Consider the following 25,684-nt stretch of genomic DNA (forward strand, 5'->3'; position numbering starts at 1 on the left):
GGGTTTGTTGAAGATGGTACGTTATTTCAGCATATAGTGCAGTTCAAATGTTTGTGATAACTGTGATGACATTGCACCCCTTTACCATGGAAACACACAAAATTGGTTTAAGTAGAATATCTTTGCATGCTTTTTGATCTTTTTAAATTTTATCTTTTTAAATGTTTTAAAAGTATTCACAATATTATGTTGACACTGTAGTTATAAGTAATTTAGTTTTAGGTTTTGAAAACAAGAACAAGCACCGGTGTGTAGATCTACACTTTCTGCGAACCAGCATGGTTCCGAATGGTTCTTTCGTTGGGTGGAAGAGGCCACAGATCCCAAACTTTAATACTGTAAATCCCAGTGATTGTATGTATATTATCTATGCATGTGCGCACACACACACACACACACACACACACACACACACACACACACAATAAAATAAACTTCTTTTTTTCTTAGCATCCCCAGGAATTTTGTCCAAGCTTGGGAAGTTCTGGACTGGCTGGGAGGTACCACCAAACAGGTACATCATGGAGATTGTGAAGTCCAGGGGACGAAACCACCTACCAACTGCTAGCACTTGTTATGAGCGCATACGGATTCCAGATCACTACTCTAGCTACTCTGGCCTAAAAAGTGATCTCATGGAATGTGTCGAGTCCATTGACAACCAGACAACCAAAAACAACCAAAGTTGACCAAAGTGCTGTACAGGAGAATAAATAGGACATCATAAATGTAAACAGTGATGGTGATGATGAAGACCACTGTGAGGAACATAGACAGTGATGGTGACAACACTGGAAAGTTCCCGTGGCAGATAACATGGACGAAGTCCGACGGTGATGAGCTCGATGTCCGGGCTGCAGACGCTCTTTCACACAAATGTACCCGGCGTTACACCACCTGTTGTTGATGAGCACGGACAGTCCCCCTCCTTTCTTCTTGCTGGTCGCGGTGGTGTCCCTGTCGGCTCGAAACCGACATAATCTAATAATAATAACCGAATAAGATGTATTGGGTGCTACATGGGTTACCTGATGAGTTTATGGTTGGTGTCTACATGCACAAGGTACATGGGGCAGGGAACTGAGTAAGTTCTCCTTACAACACACCCCATTTGGGTCATTCTTGAGAGTGTCCCTAGACTGTCCTCACAATGCATTGCTGCCTTAACACGACTCCATTCCACCCATTTGTTTGCACGGGTCTCCATGGCGACGGCGAGTTGCATTGTTTACACCCGCGACCAGATGATCGCCCTGAGGTACCCCAGCATCCTGACCGGAGAGAGAGCCTCCATACCGGAGGAGCTGAGGAGACGGTGAGGCTGCAGAGCGGGGGTTAAACGGAGGATGAAGAAGAGGAGCTTTAAACCCTACAAACGTGGCTACACGAGCAGATACCGGACTCCAACGTCACCATTCCCAGCTTCCAGACGGTTCGAGCCGACAGGGACACCACCGCGACCGGCAAGAAGAAAGGAGGGGGACTGTCCGTGCTCATAAACATCAGGTGGTGTAACGCCAGAGCGTCTGCAGCCCGGACATCGAGCTCATCACCGTCGGACTTCGTCCGTGTTATCTGCCACGGGAACTTTCCAGTGTTGTCACCATCACTGTCTATGTTCCTCACAGTGGTCTTCATCATCACCATCACTGTTTACATGTAACGTTATGATGTCTTATTTATTCTCCTGTACAGCACTTTGGTCAACTTTGGTTGTTTTTAAAGTGCTTAACAAATAAAGTTGGATTGGATTGAACATTCTAAATCAATTTTATACATCAAATTGTTGTAGCATAGTCATATTATACATCATTTGAAGGCTTGGACTATTGGGAATCAATACATGACAATCTTTTTCATGTAAAATATGTGTAGTGCTTTACATTGTCAGATTAATTTATCTATATCTCAATTAAATTTAACCAAAAATCCCCTCCTCCGCCTTTGGTGCTTCCCTACCTTCTAGCTGGAGTGTATATCCTTAGCAATATGTTAGATATAGGGTCTATATATATATATATATATAGACCCTATATCTAGGGTCTTGAAATATTCACAGGAATCCATAGAAATTGAATAATCATGTTATTTTATCCAATATTAGTTGTGCAGATGTATAGTCCATCTTATACACACCAATTTTTGTGTATTTATTCCATATTTAGTGTAGTCATTCCATATAACTGAGCTCCTCTCTTCCTGCACTCATTCATGTTCCATTTATGCATGTTACTAATTTCACTTCTTCCACGGAGTTCTTGTGCTTTCTCGTCTTGCAGGTTCTTGTCGATCCTGGTGGAGCCTCCTGCCATGGTCCTGCTAGATTGCCATTGCCAATACTGTTGTTGCTGTGCACCTGTCTGTCTGTCTTTCTCTCGCTCTCTCTCTCTCTCTCTCTCACCCCAACTGGTCGAGGCAGACGACCACCCACCTAGAGCTGAAGGGTCTGTCCTAGGTTTCTGCCTTTTAACAGGCAGTTTTTCCTTGCCCTTGTTGCCAAGTGCTTGCTCATGGTGGTACTGTTGGGTCTCTGTAAATAATGTTTTAAAGAGTTCGGTCTAGACCTGCTCTATTTGAAAAGTGTCCTGAGATAACTTCTGTTATGAATTGGCGCTATACAAATAAAACTGAATTGAATTGAATTGAAATATTCACAGGAATCCATAGAAATTGAATAATCATGTTATTTTATCCAATATTAGTTGTGCAGATGTATAGTCCATCTTATACACACCAATTTTTTTGTAATTATTCCATATTTAGTGTAGTCATTCCATATCAGAACCCCTGAAGTACAATTCACAAGCATACAAGCATGAAACTTCAGAGTGTTAACTTTCATTTGAGACCAAGATTATGCTTCTGCTTCTGCTTCTACAGTCAGTTTGTGTACACTGTAAGCTAAGTCGACTAGCCTGCTAGCAAGCTGCAAATGATAATTTTGGTGAAGCCAAATGCAACATAACGACACAAACATTGCCTGCAGGCCAAGGTAATTCAACATCCATAAAATACTGATGTGTCCAAATTCAAAACACGTTGTCAAATCTGGGATATGGCATGAGACTCTGTTTTAAGCTAGCAGGGACAGAAACCTTAATTTACTTCAATATTACAATGACCTGATCTGTTTTCACCAATTTCCATTGATTCTCATGCCAAGACCTATGCTATCGGTCAGTAGAAATTAGTCATAAAAATTAGTAATTGAATTGGCTTGATGTTAATCTAGACGTTTGAGAATGTATATCAATCATAAAACAACGTTCGGCTCACCCATGCATTTATTTCAGCTGTATTGTTGGATTTCATAGAGTGGGGAACAAATGTACATCGGTAAAGCAGTATCAACACCGCCACCTACTGGAATATTTTTGGGGGAGCGGGGTGGACTCTTGCATGGGTTAAGACCTTCGCGTATGGATCGGGTTGGAAAAAGGAGAAAGGAATGTCTCCATATTACGTAAGCGGAAGCAGGGATGAATGTGCATGTTGGATGATCTGCAAACGCAGATTCATCACTTCACACACGGAACGTAAGAGTCGCAAATGAAATTTCATGACAGATGCACACGTGAAACGTGATATATTTTTACAAATTGGTATGATTTAATTTGCCAGTTTCCAAACATTTGAGTAAATCATTACACCTTTGTGCAAATACCAATTTACAAGTCACGAATTTTGACTTTGTGCTTGCAAATTATATCATACGTGTGGATTACGGTGTTTGCATATACGAATAATATGGAACCTATCTCTCTCCATATTAATTCATCTAGATAGTTTTGGTGTGAGTTGCTAAGTTTTGGAGATATCGGCTGTAGAGATGTCTGCCTTATCTCCAATATAATGGAACCAGACGGCACTCCGCCTGGGGTGCTCAAAGCACCAAAATGCATTTGAGAAACTTAACAGCAATGTCTCTTTCCAGAAATCAAAACCAGGATAATCAAAATAATCCACAGACCTTGTTGTGAGTAGATTCGTGTAGGAACTATTTTCTTTCTACTGAACCACACTCGCAAACTGTGGCTGAACATTAGCTATTTCAGTGGCGCTAGGAGAGCTAGCTAATGTTACAGATGAGCCCAGGAGGCAACTGACCCCAACTAATAGAGATGACCAGCAAAATGAAAAGTCAGCAGTGTGTAGAATATTGATTGACAGTCATTCGTAAGCAGATTTCTTTTTAAAAAGCACCAATAAACGAATGTGAATATAATTATTTATTTACTCCAGTCCAAGAAATGTACACTTATGTTCTCTTAAGGTATAAAATTTGTCTTAAATAAGCAATTGTTCTATTTCATATTCATGTAAATTCTCATTATTTATTTAAAAACCCCTGAAGACGTCTCTAAAACAGACGACAATCTGACAACACAAACAATCAAAATCATTAAAGAGCTTATTAAGAGTGAGTAGAGTAAGCAAAAGCCGTCCAGCAGTTTGCAACCTGACTTTGGGTTCGATGAGGGCGTTGCTCTTCAGTATTTTTTTTTTTAATTACTTTTATATTAAAAAGAATCACAATTTGAAAAGTGAAAGAAGATAAGCGCTTGTTGTAAAGTTTGTACAGATGATAAATCACAAAAAGGATTAAAGGCTTCGGTTGTTGCTTTAAGCTGATAGACACTCAACTTATTGCAGCTGTTGCTCCCCATATGTTCCTATGTTGCAGTTTTCTGTTGCTGCAACCATTGCTGCTGCAGTTCTTTGTTGTCATATTGTAGTTGTTGCTGGTGTTTTTGTCATTGCTGATGTCATTATTGCTGTGGTCGCTGCTGTTACTCTGGAAAATTTCCAGATGCTGATAGATGTCCAGCGTGATGTTGCCTTAACAGGAACGTCGAAGCAATCGCCTGATGAGTCTTCGGTCTGTGGGTGGTCCACTTTTTGGTTTGTTGTCTGGATTAAGATGAAGATGATGATAAACCTGAGGCTGGTGAACAGAGGGACTCTGGAGGGAGACAGAGAGAAATAAAGAGTTACTGTCACTGATAACAGTTTAGTAGTTGGCTGCCACAGTGAACGCAGGAGCCAACTTTATCAACCTCATATTCACTCTATTTGTGCCTCTGCTGACTGTCTAAGCAGCTATATTGGAGTGGCCCCAAGCGCCTTTGAACAGGGGAGCAGAGGGAACAAAAAGCTATAATTGATGGCTCCAGATAAAGCGAATAAGTGGACACAGAGTTTAGATTGTTTAAGAAACTACTGTTTCCAAGGTCAATTATGAACTTCTATGTTGTGTTTTGATCATAATGTTAACTGAAACAAAACTGGCAATCTGAGAAATGGAGTTTGGTTGAATAAAAACAAAAAATAATTTAACATGAACAAATAAAAGGGTAAGAGAGAGAGGGTGTGACACGCAGCAAAGGGCCACAGGCCGAACCCTTGGCTGCTGCCGAATTTGATGAAACATCTGGCGACACATGGAGTTTATTTAAAGCCGAACAATGCACCGTGTTTGATAACCTACGTGACGCAAGGCCAAGCACTTCAGCAGCCGCAGCCAGTGTCGGCCTCGCTGGACAAATTGAAGAGACTCCCAGCCCTGCCAGTGTGGTGGTGGACATCACAGATGTTGATGATGACATCAGCCTTTCCTCTTCAGGTAAATCTAGTAATTTAATGCCAACCGCAAATCATGCATGTCAAGTTGGCTAGCAAACACCCTTGCCATTCAACAGCGTGAGTGACAACGTGTGCTATGTCGTTAACTTAATATTGTGTTCAATTTGGCCCTGGACCCTCCCAAGTATAGAAGTACCAACATGTGTGTGTTAATGAGCACCCAGGTGTACACTATGTCCTGAGCTAACAGATAAAGTGTGAATATAATTATGAGGCTCCCTGCAAAGACCTCTGAACAAACCCCCCCTCCAGCCTCATTCTTCTATTAAACCCAAATTGACTAAGCTTGTCTTAATAAAACCCACTTAATGAAACACTCTGCAGAACAAACTGTCTTCATCCACCTCCTGCGGAACAATAAACACCAGCCTCCATGCTAATCATTAGCTTCCCCATTAACCCCTCGACACCTCCTCCCTCCCACCGCTTTAAAGAGGGAGGCGTGGCTACAATTAGGGCCGCTCGTCTGCGGAGGCCTTTTGCCTGCACAGAAAACATTTTAATTATACATCATACATAAAAGACCAAAGTGAAGCGTTTGCACAGCAGGAGAGCAGGAGCGATATCAAACATTATCATGTTCTCCTCCTGCTGCGTCCTCCTCTCAGCTGCACAGCCCATTCGGACTATTTAGAACAAATGCTGCCATGATGAAAAAAAAAAAAAACAATCAAGGTTTCCTCCAGACTGCTGGGAAATCCCGGTTTTCCAGCAGTCCACTGAGATTTTTACTAATGTTCTTTGGGCCATTTTAATACATTATTGTGTCATTCTGAATCCCTCTTTCTTACAATTTCAACCCTGCAATGTGGCATTTTCAAACCCTCCACCCTTTTCCCTTGAATCCTTTGTTGTGCCATTTTGAATCCATCATTGTGCCATTTTCAATCCTTACATTTTAAATGTTATGTAATTTGAATCATGTCGATTTGAACGCCACATTGTGCCATCTTCAATCCATCATTGTGCCATTTTTAGCCTTGCTTTTGGTCCTCCCCATTTGTTTCCATTTTGAATCCTTCATTGTCCTCATTTCCATTTTGATTCCTTTATCGAGCCAATTAAGTCCCCCTCCTTCAATGTCTTTACATTTTGAATCCCTCATTTAATTTTAAGTTCGTATTTTGCCATTTTAAATTCCCCATCTTTCCATCTCTTGTTTTATTTTGACTTGTTCCATGTGCCATTTTGAATCCTTCATTGTGCCATTTTGAATCCTTCATTGTGCTATTTTAACACCTCTATTTACAATTAGAATCCCTTCTATACATTTTGAATCCCTCATTGTGCCATTGTGAATCCCTCAGTCTTACAATAGGAGAACGACTCTGTTTCTCTCTTTTAGTGTTTCATTGTTTTGCTGTTTCAGCGTATTAGTGTGTCTGTATCTGAAGGTTTTCTTCCTTCAGTGTTTTAGTATTTTCATGTTACAGTCTGATAATCCTCGGCTCAGGCTTAATTACTCCCTAATAATTAGAAAATCCTGATAATCTGCTGTTTAATCGGAGCAATTCAGCTGACTGACAGCACACATACACACACACACTCAGCAGTTATCAGCCTTGTGAATGACTTTGAAGCAGATAATTCCCTGTGTTTCAACAGTCACTAATTACCAGCAGCTGAAAAATGCTGCAGGAGTCTGAATCAGCTCCTCTGGAAATTACAAGATATACAGCTAATAATCACACACACACACACACACACACACACACACACACACACACACACACACACACACAAGCTAGGGTGTTTGTGTGTGTATCAAATGGTCCAGTCTTTTCTCAGTCAGCAGTGTGAATCTTTAGTCTTGATCAGATAAACACACCAGTCTGCACATTTAAAGGAACAGTCCAACATTAAATAAAATCCTCTTCTTCTTTGTCTTCCCCAGAGTCAGATGAGAAGGTGGATATCAGTTCCTTTATGAAAGGCCAAAACTTAAGGATTAAACAAAAGAGTGATGGAGAAAGGTGGTGGTTTTAGGACTGAATACTTTATTTGTCCTTTTGTACTGAGGCACAGAGTGTAATGCGGAGCACTGCACAACAAACCCATTGCACAATGTGACATTGTTATTAAGGTGAAGTGTTTACTGATGGAGGGATATTTGTGACCAAGCTGTGCATGTCTGTGTTTGTGTTTGAGTTGTTTTGTCAAATTCCACTTCAGACTGAAAAAACAAATTATTAATACATTTGAAAAAAACTCTCACCTAAACAGAAAAATTAAAAACAAGACTAAGAGTCTACAGCTATGCTAGTCAGACGATAACTATATATACATACACTGGTATACATACATATATACACACATATATAGACATATATATATCAAGCCATCCTGATTTTAGTGCGCTCTTGTAAGGACAGTAAAATTTAAATCACTAGCTAACTAGCTATGTAACAATTGATGTTAATTAGCTAGCTAGTTTTCATTTTGCTAACATTAGCTTTCAGATGTAATTAGCTGGTTAACGACTGATGTAGATTAGCTAGCTAGCGAATTATAGCTAAATTAAGATTTGACTATATACATATATATTAGTGCTGTCAAACGAAAATATTTAATCGTCATAGTTAACTCGCAATTAATCACATATTTTTATCTTTTCTAAACGTCCCTTGATTTCTTTTTGTCCCATTATTTTTTCTCATTTTAATGCTCTTATCAACATGGAAAAGTGGATCGGCTTGCTTTGTGCAAATGTTGTTTTTATTGAAAAATCATCCATTGTCGCCTGGCATTGACGAGGGGTCGGAGAATTCACATCAGCTGTGTGTTTGGCCATCAAGTGGTATTTCAGGCTGGACGTGCTGTGATGATAGCTCAGTTCACAACGACAAAACACACAGATCACTTTGGTCTTGTCAATGGAACCATTTGGCAACTTTTTAAAAGGAAACTTTCCATTCAGAATATTATTGGCATCCATTTCGGCGTCTCACGCTCGCCGTCCACTCAAAACGTAACGTCTACTACTCTTAAACAAGTGTGTGCGGCGTGTCTGTTGTTTTGTTTCCGGTCTAGCTAGATCCGGTGTGGTGTTGTAGTTTTTCTAACATTGCTAGTTGTTGCAACAGCAGGTAAAAAAAACTACAAAGTGTGCTAGGCCAAAACGAACGTTAATCTTGTGATTAAAAAATTGACGCAGTTAAAATGGGTTTGCGTTAACGCCGTTAATAACGAGGTTTAACTGACAGCACTAATATATATATGTCACTTTAATCTTTTAACCATCTTCAAAACGACGAGCCTAGCATATAGCACATCAAAGTACAGGACAGGAGGAAGTTGACTGAGCTCCTGACCGAGGCTTGCTCAACTGTTATTGGAGCACAGAGCAAAAAGGGGCGGGACTAAGGAGGGTCAATTCTTAAATAATCAAATTCAATGGATCCTTATCAAACATGTTTTATGTTATGTGTTAATGTAAAAAAAAAATCAGCTGTTATTTTGAGATTTTTTTTTCTAAAATATTTAAGCTGGTACCTGCATGAGTACCTTTGGAACGTATTTTGCTGATAGAACAAAAGAGCAGGGGGTGCTTTTACTAAAATTCTAACTTTTACAAGCAATATTTCAGCACTGTGGAACTGCAACTTTAACTTTAGTATAGGCTCTGAACACTTCTACCCTGAAAACGGATGGAAATATTTTAACAACAAAATAATGGCGTTCGACCGGTTTCTTGTTTTATTTCTGCAGTGTAGAGGCAGCATTAGTGTGTCACTGCCACCTTCTGCACCATGTTTCCAAGAGAGAAAGGCAGAAATGAAAGAGAATGGAAGAAACCAACCCGGCCATAAAACCAACATAAATAAATTAACAGGAAGCAGCAACAACAGTCACAGCAGCAGGAAACAAACTGAACAGTCTGAGATTTCTGCAAAGATTTAAAATGGTTGTTTCAACAGCTCGAAAGCAGCCAAGGAGACACACACACACACACACACACACACACACACACACACACACACACACACACACACACTACACACACTGGCTGGCCGCTGCCCTCTCTCTCTGGTCCAGCTATAAAAACCCATTAGTAATCACTCCTCGACTCTCAGCGGCTCTTTTCGCCCAAACGACTTCCATCCAGCCAATCTGCATAAATCTGCATTAATGGCCGATTTTCCCTCCACAGAAAACAAATGTGCTTTAAAAAACGTCTCCTTATCAGTTGGCTTTTAGAGGAAACAGAGAGCAGAGAGACACACACACCATCCATCTGACAACACTCACGCACATGCAATTGCAGCTTCTTTTAACAACAGATACTGTATATCATGACACATATATCACAGCAGCAACACTTACAAAGGTAATATAACATGAGTGTTGTACTTGACAAACAAATGCTGATGATTGTCTTGAGGGTGGCACCAGAGAAAAGGCCACAGGGTTACTAAAGAACCATACCTGGGGTTTTGCATAAGTATATCCTGTATGCATCCTTGTATATTAATAACAACCATTTCCCAATTCCAGGGGTGGGCAGTATTACATTAGAAGTGAGGTTTAAGGTACGACTACTCCTTGTGTTCCCTTTTTAAAAACTGTATGTCTGCTCTATACAGTAGAGAGAATATACTTAAGTATGTTTTTGACTATTATTTTTATGGCAAAAAATTGACAGCTGTGGTTGCCAGAACTTTACAATAATATATATGGTAGAACTTTTCTACTATCGCGGTAAAATGATATGAGTACGGTTGATTGTATTGATAAAGTTGGAGTTTTATTCCCTATTTTCCCTTTTTTTGGTTTTTACCATCAAAATAATATGATATAACCTATTTTACGGCCTTTTACTGTCCTGGTTTAACAGTGTTTCACTGTAAAATGTTTGACAGTTTTTACAGTGAAGGTGAAAATGTAGTTGGCTAGCTACAGTTAGCTATGTTAATTTTTCATGTGTAACGTTAATATTTGATGTTATGGTAATGAGATTAACTTATCTTGTAGCTAGTGGTCTGTTGGGTTTTTAAATTGGTGTGCTTTAGAAAGTAGTTAAGCTAACGTGCAGTAATGAGGAGGAAAGAGGGGTGGAGAGGAAAAGATGGAGAAAGAGTGGGATCATTGACAGTTTATAATTACTTGACAGAAGGGCATTGAAGGCAATGCATAAGTGTCTTAAAACAGCCTTCTTTCTAACAGCCAGCAGGGGGCAGCAAAAACAAAGTCTGATAGTATTGAGTCTTAAGGGGAAAGAAACAAATGATTATGAAAATCTGAACAATTTGCAAAATATTACAAAACCTAAAGTAAGGCTGCATGCTTTGGGGAGTTACTGTCAATGCAATCAATGTGTTAGTAGACAAAGTTTCTAAGAGTTGATCACCAGATCAAGGTATCGCAACTACGGCGCCATGTTCTGTATACGTAGCTAATTTGACTATTGATGATCCAGTCTGGATTATAAAGTTCTTCCAAGATGGCTTAAGATGTATCTCAACATTCTGCTTTTATTTTAGAATGAGAATGGTCTGTTGATTCCCACGATGAAGAAATCATCTAGCTGTGTTTGAAGACCCAAGTCAGAATTAACTGGATCATCGTAGCGAGATACAATCATGTCAGGGCATATTTGAAGATTTGGGGCCCAGAACAGATCTCCATGGAATGTACTCACATTCCTGCTCCCCAGAGGATGAACCCGTTTCACAAACTTTCCTTTAGTGCCACCCTCAGGACAAACTGCACTGTGTTGGTAAATCACAGTAGTAAAAGCTGGTCTGAATAATAGGAACCGGAGTCCAACTTAAGTTAAAATGATCCAGGCTGCAGTCACCAGGTGAGACTCTTTTCTGTGAATCTCCTTTGTGGGGAAAAATATCTCAAACTCTGCAGCAAAACCTTTTCACACTGAAAGCCGCCTCTGGTCAGCTATGCTGCCCTGTTGCCACAGCGACCCTGACCTGGATAAGCGGCAGGGAAATAGAGGGATGATGGATGGATATGTGAACTTCTGAAAGTAAATGTTTTTTAATTTGGTTTTGTTTACAGGCTCTGCAGAGTGAAATATAACCAATAACCAAACTAAAACACAACACACACACACACACACACACACACACACACACACACATCGCATTAACCATTAACACAATCTCCAACAAGCCCACAGCCCATCAATCACTCACACACACACACAGTCTGCTGCATGGCTGAGTTTCAATCAGAAGCTGAGAATCCCATCAGCATTCACAACAGGTCTCCACACACACACACACACACACACACACACACACACACACACACACACTGACAGGGTTTCTGACAGAGCAGATTGGTTCTGCTCCTGCATCGTTCAAGACATTTAAAGCTGTGATCTGTAACTTTGCTCACGTTTAAACTGCAGCACGGATAGAGTCATTCATATCATATCATTCTTTGGTACTTTAGTTCTGCATTTCAGTAGTTCAGCAGTTTACTTCTTTACCAATTCAGTAGCTAGTTCATTACTTCAATTAGAAGTCAATCTTGTTGTTGGTCAGCAGTGAAAATGTGAGTGGCGGCTAACATGAATGTATCACTATCAGTTCCTGAAGTGACCCCCTGTCAGAAGTTGTGAGCTGTAAAGTAACGGCTACATTCCCACTGCCTACATTCACAGTCCTTTGCACACCAAGTCCGTATTTTAATTCAAAGTTGTTGCACGTTTAAATAAACCTCCCGTTGTGTCAATCACGTCTACACACCGACGATCCGAAGCTTTCATCCGTCATTAAAGTTTTGGGAAAAAGAGGATGAAGGCAGCACACAGAGGGGGGGGGGGTTCAGCTCAGCCTCTTGTAGCCGTGGTGCCAAATGCAAGATGCGGGCAGTGAGTGGAAACAGCCTGCGGAGGAACCTCGAGTGGAGAAGAGCAAGGAAGAAAATGGGAGACAAGGAGCAAGAGAGAGAGAGAGAGAGAGAGAGAGAGAGAGAGAGAGACAGCTGCTGCAGACAGCTCCTTTATCAGCAGGTGAAACTCTTTGTTCTTGACAACTTAGACCCAATATTTCTTTTTTCTTTTTCTGCTTTCAAGTGATAGGACCACGAAATCATCTCCATTGTGTGACGACTGCATCTCGTATTGGGAATTTCCCAACCAATAGAATAATAAAACAACAACAAACAATTTCAATGGAATAAAACACGCATAGGAAAAATACAGTCTCGGTATGCATAGGCCTTTAGTGCCCAGTTCTGACTCATTGCTCAGTTCTGATTCTTTTGTTTGGCTGTTCACTTTATTTTTTAAATGTAGCCCGTATCAGATTCACGTACACAGTTTCATTTACGAGTTGATACCAGCCAATTTGTGAGCAGATGATAGCGAGGAAAAGGACAAATGATGGCTTTTTGTGGAGCAATGGCTGCTCCTTCGGTAGGGAGGTGTGTGTGGATGGGAAGTTGGAGCAAACACAGACCGGTTGCGATTCAACCCCTCAAGATTTGCTTGTACAGAAGTGTCACCCCAAATACTAAGGACGTCTGATGCATGATTTATACTGGGTATGAGTAGCCTGATGTGAACCTCTGCAGAAATGTGACTACACATCGCAACGACACAGACACTGTAATTTCTCCACTTGGTGTGTGTGTGTGTGTGTGTGTGTGTGTGTGTGTGTGTGTGTGTGGGTGTGTGTGTGTGTGTGTGTGTGTGTGTGTGTGTGCTGCCTGAGAACGGGAGCCGACTCATGCAAAACCCAGATGAGTTAATAATGCTGTTTGAGAATCCCTCTTCAAACACATTCTCAAAAGAGTGTGTCCTCCACACAGACCAACAGGCACACATGGGACGCTGTCTCGCTGCGTGACAACATGCTCCTGTCTGCCCCCTCGTATTCCCTCGTGCTTTCCTTTCATGGCGGCAGGGGAAAAGGTAAACAAGGAAATCACGAGACAAATTGAGGAGAGAGACGAGGGTTTCAGTCGCCACAGTTTGACGTACATGAAGAAACTCAACACGGGGCGCCCTGGTTGCTCGCCTGGTAGAGCTGGCGTCTGATGTCCTTGCTGCAGTGGCCATGGGTTTGACTGACCTTTGCTGCATGTCAGCCCTTCTCTCTCTCTCCCTCTCTCTCTCTCTCTTTCCTGTCACTCTTCAGCTGTCACTATAAATTCAACTTTCAATTAAAGTCAATAAATGCCCCAAAAATAATAGAAAACCCAAACAAAACAACACAGTGGCATAGAAACCCCACACTGTTAATTGCAAAGCAAAGCAGACACACCAGCACACAAGTACAGAGGCTCACAACGGCGTAGGTCTACAGCATAGAGCCTTCTGTATGTACAACTATATATCAGTCCTAACACCTCACTGTGCTCACATGGACTACCTCCACCACAGCTAAGTGACTCAGTACTGTGATAAATGTCAGTCGAATTCTGATATGACTGTTCACACTGAGGTTGCACTGCAAGAAAACAGACCTGTGTCAGAATTGAAAAGATGAGATTCCATGTGATTGTGCTGTTCACACGGTCATGAAAAAGAAATCTGATCTGACAAAAACTTGTACCGGCAAATTGATTTGGGCCATTTTTACCTGCAGTGTGAACGTAGCCTTGACTCCATACACTGAAGCGTTGCACACACATAAAAAACAAATGTCTGTCTGAGCAGGAAGCTGCTGCGTGCAGAGGTTGAGCAGATGTGTGTGGCGTGTTGTCAGCTGTCTTGTTTCTTACATTTTTAAAATGCAGACTTTTTAAACAATCTTCACTTCACGGTGGCTTCTCTCTTCCCTCGTTACTCTGACAGACTCTGTTTCTGACTGATGTGCGCCTCATCTCGACTGCCTGAAAGCATGTTGTGTTACCGCGACAACGGGCTAATGTTAGTCATCATCTCTCCAATCCCTTCTGCAGTTCATGTGCACATTTGAGGAAGGGTCTTTAACATGTTTAATTTCAATTTTATTTCCACTTCCTGTTCCACTTAGAAATGTCAGACACAGTAATATAAAAATGTACTCTTCTTTTATGTGTGACGAAATGTTAAAGTCATCAAAAGGAAATATACAAATCTTGTGGAGCACCTGTCTGGCCTGGTGAGCGGGCAATTTTAGAAGAATATACTGCAGTAGAACCCAAAGCAAGAATGTAAAGAACTACAAACATGGTTAGTTCACAGATGACTCACCTGTGTGTCTTCAGGCCGTCTTCCCCTCAAGCAGCTCTCGAGTGTTTTCGGCGGCCCGCGCCAAACCGTCGGCCATCAGCGCCTCCTCCAGACTCCTCCTGGCCTGGTACACTTTCAGCTCCTGCTCCCTGCACACACACAGATGTGGGAGAGGATGTCTTATTATGACTCCTATTCCACTGTCTGCTTGTGTTCCATTTGCCCACATGTTTCTCATTTAATGTCATGAATCGATATATTATTACATTATTACATAATACAAACTTCAAGTACAAATGATCTGTTTTTTTTCAGCCAGTGGAGATTTATCAAACCCCACAGAGCAGGTCTGCACCTAAAACAGCAAATCTTGTAACAAGACTGAACAGAAGTCACACAGACATCCTATCATTGGGCAGAGAAGGTCTGTTAGTCCTACTTTTAAAAGTTACACAGTTTTGGAATGACATACAAACATCGGGGTGTTGTGATATAATTTTAATGACAATGAAATAAAATTCAAAAAATTCAAAAGGAATTTCATGTTGATAATACACATATGGTAATATTGTGTCAATAATCCAGCACCTCTTAAATCATTTCCATTTCTTCCTGTTCTCGCTTTGTGGATCACACTCACTGTAATTGTTACTTCTGTATGCTTTTGTACAGTGGTTCCAGACAGAGGTGCACAGATTGTCTTTCTTTCTAAGAATCATTTTTGTAACTTTTCTTTGATGGAAAATTCAATGGTTGTCTTGTAGAATGATGGAAGTGCCATAACGAATTAGAGTGCCAGGGCTTTTTGTAGGGTCAATTTTGATTTGAATCTGATTTATAATACTGCTTTTTATATCACTGTAGGAATTCTTTGTTTACAGGTTTCACTAACTAGAGCTTGGTCCTGTGCTGTGTTATACTGTGTTTTTGTATGTTGTTATTGTGGTTTTGGTTGTTGTTGTGGTGGTGGGACGTTTAGGAAGAATAGCTGCTGCTTCGGGCTACAGCCAGCGGGGTCCAAATGAATGAAATGAAATTCTCATAATAAAAACATTGTAGTATATCTTATTTTACCATTCTGATTTCCACTCCATTTTTCACCTCATTTTAGCGTTTACTCACATACTACTTTAATGTGCTGACCTCGCTTTCCCCTTTTCCACGCACACGCCCACACCTCCCTTACTGCACACACTGGCTTGCTCTTTCTGTTTCTCTCTCCCAGCATGTGTCTGCTCTGTTGACTTTCAGAAAGTCAGCAGTACGTTTTATAAAGCCGCCCAAAAAACACATTTGGGATTTTTTTCACCTGCAATTCTGTTTCCACGGCTACACGCGTGGGGAGGAGTCTCATGTCTTCTTCACTCATGGCTAAAAACATGCCCTGCAGATGACATGGTTCAGTGTGTGTATCTCTAGTTACGTGAGTCGTTCCCACCTTCATGCACTTATATTTTGAGTGTAAATAATTTGAAAGATATCATAAAAAGACTTTTGTGTGTATAATTGAACTTTTTTTTTTCAAATTCTCTATAGAGTAGGCATGGAAAATTTTAACATTTCAATACATGATATTAACATGATAATAAAAATATAAAAATATACTTACATACTTCTAAAAAGGCACTAAAACATACTGTAATCACTTTACCTTATAGTTTCCTGTTCTATACTATTTCCACACATCCAGTAATTCTTTTCGTGGGGAATACAACGGGCAAGCCGAGCCTTCAGCCATAGTGACAGGCTTAGGATTTTGGAATGACTGGAAAGATGCTGTGTGCTGGAGAGCTGGACAACTTTTTCAAGTCAACCCGTGTGAGGGTATTCACAGTTATCATGAAAATGGAAATTCACCATGATACATTTTTTGTTTTTTATCGTGATAAGCGATAATAATCGGAAATGGTCCCATCCCTACTATCGATATCACAATAATATTGTTATTGGTTGCATGGACACTTTAAGGGGCAGAAATATATGCTGACTTAATCACATACATCAATATTTGCTTGGAAAAGCCCCCAAATGAAGATATTTGAACTCCAAAACATTAGATTACTGTCAGCATTTGACACCAAACTGGAGTAATCAGACATCTTTTAGGAGTGGCAGCCGCCACTGCACGTCACTGCTCTGATATCGTGACAGCCCTCTCATAAGACCGGTTGGGCATCCACATACTTTTGGCCATATGGTGCCTCTTGCTCCGGATTAAACTGTCAGTTGAAACTGACGTCGCCGTCCTGATGCTCCACCTCTAATTGACCAAAATTAAAAAGGAAACAAAGCTGGTTGATCTCTGTGATTAAAAACAGCGTTCACACATGTTGAGCTGCTGAGAATGACGGGGGTTTGAACTCGGACAACTCCCTCGGAGTCAGAGAACACCAGCTCTTTAAGAGGAGTGTGTGTGTTTGTTTCTCTTGCCTGCCACAGACACAGAGAACATGTCAGCCACCTTTTGTCAAACACCAGCAAGAGACAAAGGAATGCCGAGACGAGACGGAATTAGGTCCATTGTCTGAGATTGAACCTGGATTAATGAAGCCTGAGAGAGACGGGGACCCGGTCATGCTATACAAAGCAATTTAGGGCAGAATTTAAAGGATAAATCCAGAAAAAAGAACATAGTTAAAAATAAACAAAAGTGTATTAAAAACAAAATCAGAAAAATTGTAGGAAAGCTGTGAGACAGAACGGCTACACGAGAAAGAAAAACTAAAGGAAAAAGTGAGAGATGAGAGGGCCAAAACAAGAGAGCGGTGTGAGTTTGATGTAGCAGGGGAGGAGTACGAGGAGGGAAGATGAAGAGGAGGAGGAGGGAGGAGAGGAGAGGAATGAGAGCGATTTAGGATGACAAGCACATTCAACTGGAGAGAGAGAGGAGGGAAGAGAAAGAGAATTGGAAATTAATGGAGGGGAGAGATAAGAAGAGGAGGAGGAGAGGCGGGAGGAAGGCTGGAGGGAGGGAGGAGATATGAGAGGAGAGGAAGAGGAGGAGGGGGTAAAAGAGAATGGAGATGGGGAAAACAAAAGAGGGAGAATGGAGAGATGAGAGAGGGATGGGAAAAGATTAGGATAGAAGGAAATATAAAGGAAGGAGAGAAGGGTGGAAGCAAGGAAATAACTTGAGGTAGGGAAGAAGGAATTACTAAAGAGAGAGGAGTGACAGAGTCAAGGAGGTGATATTAAAGGAAGGAGGAAAGGACGGAATGATAAAGGAATAAGATAAGGAAGGAGGGAAGGAAATAAATGGAGAGAAGGGAAAGGGAAGGATGTACAAATGGAAGGAGGGAAGAAATCATGGAAGAGAAGAAAAAGGAAGGACAGCAGAGAGCGAAAGAAGGAGAGAAGGAAATAGAAAAGGAGAGACAGGAGAGGAGAGGGAGGATGTAGTGATGTATTCCAGTGATTCCGCTGTAATGGCTTCAGCCAGCTGTTCTCTGCTCAGTTTTCTACTGGACACACACACACACACACACACACACACACACACGCACACACACGCACACACACGCACACACACACACACACACAGACACAGACACTCAGTGTGTGTCAGTGTGTGTCCCCACAGTGCCCCCTGCTGTCAGGTTGCAGTAACTGTCTCTGTGGTTTACAGGGACTCTTTTTCAATAAATTACAGGCAGGAGGAGAGAAGACAGCACTGAAATAACAACAACAACAACAACAACAACAATATATGACAGGATAATCAGCTGACTGATCAGCAGACTTTTCTTTTGTCCTCTGTGGAAACTAATTATGTTGGAAAAGTTCCATCTGGTCCTTTGTCACTCATATTTTCTCCTCCTGCTCAAAGGGGTCACCTGCCATAAGAGCTAGATTTGGTGCAATGGGCTGGCTGAGAGGACTGCTCTATATTTCTGAATGCTCTTTCATTGTTTTAGATTGGAGAAAGCCTTCTTTACAAATAGATTAAGAATATTTTGTACCTGGAGAACAAAACGTTGTACAGTGGTTCAACCAGACTGACTGAGCAGAAGAGACAAAGTTTCCTCTGAGCAACAGTTCAATAAGAATATAAGAAAGCAGCAGTCAAAGAAACTGGAAGCGAAGCATCAAAAGCTGTGTAGATTTAAACAGGAACAGCTTCCTGTTTCAGTGTTCAGGGCTAACAGTGTCTGTAACAAACTGGAATTAAATTGTTTTTTAATGATGATGCACCTTATTACAATGGTTCTACTCAAAACTGGTGAAAAAAGCGAGTGGGTTTGCTAGAGTGCAACAAGGTTCCACGAATCAAAAACCAGAACTAATTCGGAGGAAAAGGGGCCCGAGAAAACATAAAGAAAAACAGGTTACATGGACTGTCCTTATATAGCATCTTTCTACCAGTGCAACCACTCAGAGTGCTACATGTCACATTCACACAGTGATGAACAGAAACTAACACTTATTCATTTACATTCACACACAGCATCTGGAGCAGTTTGGGGTTCAGTATCTTGCTCATGACTCCCGAGGATCGAACCGACCCGCTCTACCTCCTGAGCCTCGACCGCCCGGTTGTGGTTTAATAATGATCTCGGGTCACTGATGCTTTCCTGGACTAGTGGACAAGTAGAAGTATTTTTCAACATAGCCTAGCACAGTAAAGCAGAAAGTTGACCGAGGTTCTGACCGAGGCTTGATCAACTGTGATTGGAGCACAGAGCAAAAAGGGGCGGGACTTAGGAAGAGTCAACTGAGTCCAATATTCTCTCTCTTTTGTTGTTTTATGGTCTCTACCAACTACAAAATATCTGGCTCAATGTTGAAAAGCTAGTCGCTAATTTTGTCTGTCTGCTGTTTGGTGTTGGGAAGATATTGAACAGTCACAGAGGTTTTTAATGAAAACAGCTGCCTGCTGCATCTGGAAATGACAGCGACGAACGCAGTAAGTGAACCAAATACCTAAAAACTGCAGACCGTAAAAACCAAAACAATGCGATCGAAGAGGCTAAAATGCTCCAAAGAGCTATGGGTAACTACACAGTCAGTTATCTGTGTCATCACTGCGACCGACGCCTTTCACATACATTCACATACAATGACCACATCTACGCCTATGTTATTTAAACACTGTATACATTAGTAACATAAAAACAGTGATTATACAATCTTTAACTCTTTACCTTTAAAGTAATGTGTTTCCTTTCCTCCCATCAGGACATACTCTAAAAGCTGACTGGATGATGGAGGTAAATGGGACGTGTAGGTAATGTGCTATTGTCCTTGTCCTTTCCCAGTGTTGTACAACTCTGTAACAGCAGGTGAGCTGGGAGGATCTGCAGATGATGATCACTTTTAGCTGATTACTGACTTCGCAGCTGCTTCCTCTCTTACAGCAGCTACCTGGATGTTATTTTGAATCACAGGTTGCTGTAAATCTCCCAGCCTGACAGTGGTGGCGGCTGCTTTTCTTCAACCTCCTCCTCCTCTTTCATGCTTCATTAGTCCTCATCTCTCATCGTCTCTCTCATCACCCTCTCATCCTCCTCTCTCCCTACAACTTATTACTCCCCCCATCCAGCACGCATCAGTCATCTGCACTCATCTAATTGTCTTCAGGCTGGAGAGGGGGACGCTTCAGGGTTTTATCAGAGGGTGGAAGTGACATTTTCACATGTTTCTGTGATATTGAGCAGACGTTGTATTATAATGTATAGACTTTGTATTTTATTTTCTATCCAATTTCTATATATATATTGTTGTTAAATATTGTAATAAAATACATATTTTGAATGTTCTTCTTATTATTGCTATTTTCAACTGTAATGAAACAAATTTCTCCTTGGGGATCAATATTTATTTCTGCTTCTGATTCTGATTGAAATATCTCTGTAGCTGCCTGATGAGCTTAGAAACACACTGGAGTCACAGCCACAAGCACAGACATCCAAATATCCAAATAGGAATGTGATGATCGCAGGCTAGGAATGTAACAATATGTCACGATATCGTTAAATTGCGATACAAATCTATGAAGAATCAAATCGGTGAGATGATTCGTCATCCTCTGATAACTGTGCTAAACAGCAGAAGTAACTAACTTTTCATTTGGAACAGAAAGATTGTGTCGTTTCTGCTTTCAAACATTATAGTCTCATTTTACAGGTTAAAGAAACAATGAGCTGCAAAGATGTCCGATGCAATATGATGGAATGTGTCAGTGTAAATACGTCGAAAGAAACAATAAAAGCAATTGTACCAATACACATACAGAGGTTCAAGGCGGACAGTAAGAATATAAAGTAGGAAACATACAGTTACTGCTGAATAAATAACCTCTAAAAATCATTTACACCCTGTTCTTTTATGTACAAACAAAGAAAAACAGGAAGAGGAAAAAACCTCTTGTGAAACAAATGCAGACACTGAAGATGTTGACGTCACTCATTAAACGAGAGCTGGGCATGTATGGGCGCTTTCTTCTAATGTTTGGCAAAAACAAACAAACAATAAGACTGTTGTTGAATTATAATAATGATAACTTATTATTGTGGTTTTGGCAGGAGAGCCCCAGAGGGCAAACGGGGCAGCACTCCAGCTGCATTATCACTGAGTGTAATCAAACTGGCATCACATTGCCCAATGAGCTATGAGTGGTTCCAGTTTGCAACGTACCCACGGATCCACAGTCCACTATCACTGAGTTCATTTCACACCAAATTCACTGATAAGTTAGGGAAGTTCTGGAATTATAAGGAGTGTCTATTTTTCTCTAATTTCTAAGTGGATTTGTGGACATTTATCCGTGGGACAAACCACAATAACTGACTTCCAGTTGTTTTTAACAGCAGCATGCACCTGTACCCCATTCAATATCTTGCCTTGCCTCACGTCTCTCCCTTCTCTCAGTTTCAGCGGTGACAGACTAAAGCTCCTCCCGCTGGTTGGAGTGCTAATTCATTCCAATTTGTTCCAAAATTGACATAAACAGTGACAGCACAAACACCAGCACTCCAAACTGTCCCAAAATGCTTCTATTAGCACGTTAGCATGCCTTCAGTCCTGAAGTCAGGAGCAGAAACACATTCCTCATCATCTTTTAGGTTAAAATGTCACAAGTACACAACACTACCTGCAGTACTGAGTGTTCAGATAGTTGCTGGACAGATAAAGCCGTGGAAACAGTGACTACTGCGAGACAAAAAAGAAGACAAAGACTGTGTCTCACCGGATGTGTTCGTCAGTGACGGTGAAGGCCTTGCAGAGTGGCTGGGACGTGTTCAGCCAGATGGCCGGGTTCTTCTCAGCGGCCACAGACGTCTGTCCCGTTATCGGTGCAGAGCTCATGTGCAGAGCGCTGGCGATGGCTGAGAGCAGACTGTCATCGCTGGAGTCTGGACCGACACCTGCAGAGAGAGAGAGGTCAGAGGTCAGGCGTCAGGACTGGAGCACAGCGTGTGTTCCAGGATCATGATGGAGACTTACTCTGCAGTCCTTTGGGCAGGTTCATGGTCCGCAGGACTTCCCCTGTGACATCTGATGACCGCAGACCTTTCAACCTCCTCTCCCAGAACAGCTGCAGACAGACAGACGGCAGACGGTTGGCTGTAGTTTCAGGTAGTTTCACTCTGATCTGCCCCTTGCCCCAGCTGGAGTCTGCTGCTGTGTTAAGATCCTGTTAATGCCAACCAAATACTTCCTGTTGCTGTTTCACAGTAAGAGCTTTCCAATGGCAACCACTGGAAGGCTTTTAGTGTGAAGCAGATGCAGGAATTGCAGCTTTATCGCCTCCAGGTGATGGACTCATTGGTAAAAAAAAAAGCTAGACTACATCTAGATCTGGACATTTTATAGCCTTTATTGTTTCAGTGGATCAGTTTTATAGCAAGTGTTGCAAGGATGAATAATACAATAAAATGCAACCATAGCATCTTTACTACTGATCCTGCCCTACAGAAAACGTCACAGAGGTATCCCAACAATGCAGAATTCTTACGGAAATTGTCGATTGTTCTATTAGAAAATGTACTTTACATTAGTTTTCATCACAGAAGTAAACCTACTGTGTATATTTTCAAAGTTTTCTCACACGCCTTAAAATCAAGAAGGCCTCTGGACCCCCCATGAAGCTTTGACGATAGCCACTGTACCGCACCCAGAGAGTAACTCCAGATCTCATGGAGAACACGGTGGGGGAAACCCACGCAGACACAGGGAGAACATGCAAACTCTCTCACACATTTTACCTGCAGCTTTTGGAAATTGCACTTCCTTTAAGGGTCATTGTAACTGATAATGAAATCATAATTGTCTAATATTTTATACCATTATTCCATGAAACCGTGATATTTTCTGAGATGGTTATCATACAATAAAAGTCTGACACTGCTGCAGGTGACTAGGCTCTGAGGTTACTCCGTAGGCTACAGTGGCTGACACGCACCTCCTCAAAAATGAAACTACATGTCAGGGCTACTGGGCACACAATCACAAGCCTCATTTCTACTCCCACAGTTTGCCTTAAATGGACGCAGAAATGCTCTTAAACATCCGTTTGCATACCGATACTTGTACTTGCACCACCACTCATTAGACCTGTCAACAAAAATAACTGCAAAGAAGAAGTGCAACTGTGTTGCATCAGTGAGGTTCTCTAAAAGCACTAAAAGTCATTACAAACTCGAAATTGTCATTATATGCGACCAATACGCACAGATGTGGATATTTGTAGTGCCTGTACCACTAATTCATCCCATGTACCTGTAAACCATCATCACGGTATCGCACAATATCTCAATCATCATTATAAAAGGTCAGGAGGATGACTGATGATTCATTTCTAGAGCTCATATTGAAACAGACTTTACAAAGAGTTTCACAACTCAGGAGCAAAGGAAAAGATTACTGACACAGGAAAATAATGGCTCGAATGTATCCAAAAATAATATTCATAATTCATTAAGCTCATTCAGCATAAATCATTTAAAGTTTAAAAATGTGCCTTTGTTGTTATGTTTTAGGTTAAATCTCTCACCTTATATTTCATGTCCAACTTATCATATAACCTGCAGCTATCCCAAGAAAACGGAAATGATATATGCACCGTTTACGTCTAGCACCACGACTTTAAAGACTGAGTGGCAGGGATGAGTTTTGGCAAGAATCTGGGGATACGATATGTGTCATGATAGAGGGGTTACGATTCAGTATATTGTGATTTCCTACAAATTCAAATGCTTTTTTCATGCAATCAGAACACTGTGATCTGCATTTGTACTTATCACTGTCCCTGTAACATCCAACATTTATGTTTACAACCACTATATGGGTCTGTTACTTGAGTCTAGCTATTTATATTACTTTACTATCAACTAAGTTAGCATAGCCCTTATCAATCCGAACTGAACATTTTAAAAGTTGTTTGCTCATCGTCTTGTGGACGAACCCCCCCCCCAAGAATTCACACGTTTTACAAATTGGCATTGTGATCCGTGTGTGTTCCGTTTATTGCAATTAAACAACAGCTAAATCTCTTTATTTTGGGATCACACCACCGTTGTATGCAGGATTAAAAGGTGACTTTCAGCCTTGCAAGTAAATGATCCCATGTGTAACGCGAGGCGAAAACACACCGTTACACTGCAGACCTTCTGATCACCGCGATCGGCGCTCTGTACGCATGTACACTGAACTATGAATCAAAATGATGCCGTACGTATTTAAAATCTGTTGTGTGACAAATTAATAATCTCAAGTTATAGGTGCACTTATCAGCTACACGGCTGGGTTTGAATTCATTTAAAGGATTTACCTTTTAGTTCTTAATATGAATTTATAACAGTAACAGTCCTACTACACATACTATCCCACACTATTATACACTTTAATACTACCTAATGAAAGACATATAACTCAGAAAAGAATAAATGATGAGTCTAATGATTCTTTTCTACACTTTCATCACACCATCTTTCATTCCTCCTGCAGAACACTGTGTGTCTGTGTCATGCTGCTTTTCTCATGATGCCTCAGCATCCTCTTGTGGTTGCAGTTGTCATGACAACTTCTCCAACAGCTTGACCTCGCCCTCAGGCATTACCATGGTGACACCAGAATGAGCATGTGTGTGTGCGTCAGCCTCTCACCTGTCTGGGCTGCTCGGTCCCTCTCTGCAGGTCAATCTTCACCTTGTTGCCGGGGTGACTGGTAACCTTGGTAACGGGCTGTTTAAAAATGGATGCTGTCTGTCTGATTGGCAGAGCTGTGTTCAGGTCCGGTTTACCTCCCTGGATGAGACAGAGACAGAGTCTGTGTGTTGGTGATTCTCCTTTCCTGCTTTCCTAATTTCTTACTTTCTCCCTTTCTGCCTTCCTTGCCTGGTTTACCTCCCTAAACGTGAGACAGAGAGCAATAAGAAACCCGCAACCTGTGTGTGTGTGCCTGTGTGTGTGTGTGTGTGTGGCAGCTGAGCTTAAAGAGTTAATTCTAAGCTGAGGTTTCACAGATAACAACAGGACGTGTGTGAGTGTGTGTGTGTTTGTACTCCCAAGTAATGATGTGTGAAGAGCAGCAGCACAGAGTTACAAACCGTGTCAATATAGCGCACACACACACACACACACACACACACACACACACGTTATTTCTGCCCTGCTGAAGGATGTTGATGTTGGCTGTATTTATGAGAACATACAGTATCTCAACATCTACTGCTCTGCTCCGTGTGCAGCGGAGTAGAGCCACTGAAACTGCTGTTGTTCTCATCTACATCGGTGAATTAAGGATTTATTTCGACCACAGCAGAGTTGTTGATTGTTGAACAGTGGAAAGACTGACAAAGACTGTTTAGTTTTGGTTCTGTCCACTCCGAATGAAGTAATAATGTTATGATGATATGCAAGATAAAATGATTGTTTTTGTCTATGGAGTCTGGTGGAGCTGTTTCTCCCTGCTTTTGACTTT

The 25,684-nt window shown here is 41.3% G+C and overlaps 1 protein-coding gene across 3 annotated transcripts in view; it reads right to left on the minus strand.

The window, feature by feature from the left end:
• Positions 1–4,216: 4,216 nt before the first annotated feature.
• mbd2 (methyl-CpG binding domain protein 2) overlaps positions 4,217–25,684 on the minus strand; it is a 32,427-nt gene continuing 10,959 nt past the window's right edge. The window contains exons 3-7 of one of the 3 annotated variants that reach the window (XM_051413549.1): positions 24,868–25,008; positions 22,208–22,397; positions 21,951–22,128; positions 14,786–14,913; positions 4,217–4,963 (exon numbers count right to left, since the gene is read on the minus strand). In XM_051413549.1, coding sequence (XP_051269509.1) covers positions 14,796–14,913; positions 21,951–22,128; positions 22,208–22,397; positions 24,868–25,008 — 627 coding nt within the window. In that variant the 3' untranslated portion in view covers positions 4,217–4,963; positions 14,786–14,795. The remainder of the gene's footprint in view (positions 4,964–14,785; positions 14,914–21,950; positions 22,129–22,207; positions 22,398–24,867; positions 25,009–25,684) is intronic. The other 2 variants (XM_051413550.1, XM_051413551.1) reach the window with 2 other exon arrangements.

The sequence above is a fragment of the Dicentrarchus labrax genome, unplaced genomic scaffold, assembly GCF_905237075.1.
Source record: "Dicentrarchus labrax unplaced genomic scaffold, dlabrax2021, whole genome shotgun sequence".
NCBI classification, from domain to species: Eukaryota; Metazoa; Chordata; class Actinopteri; family Moronidae; genus Dicentrarchus; species Dicentrarchus labrax.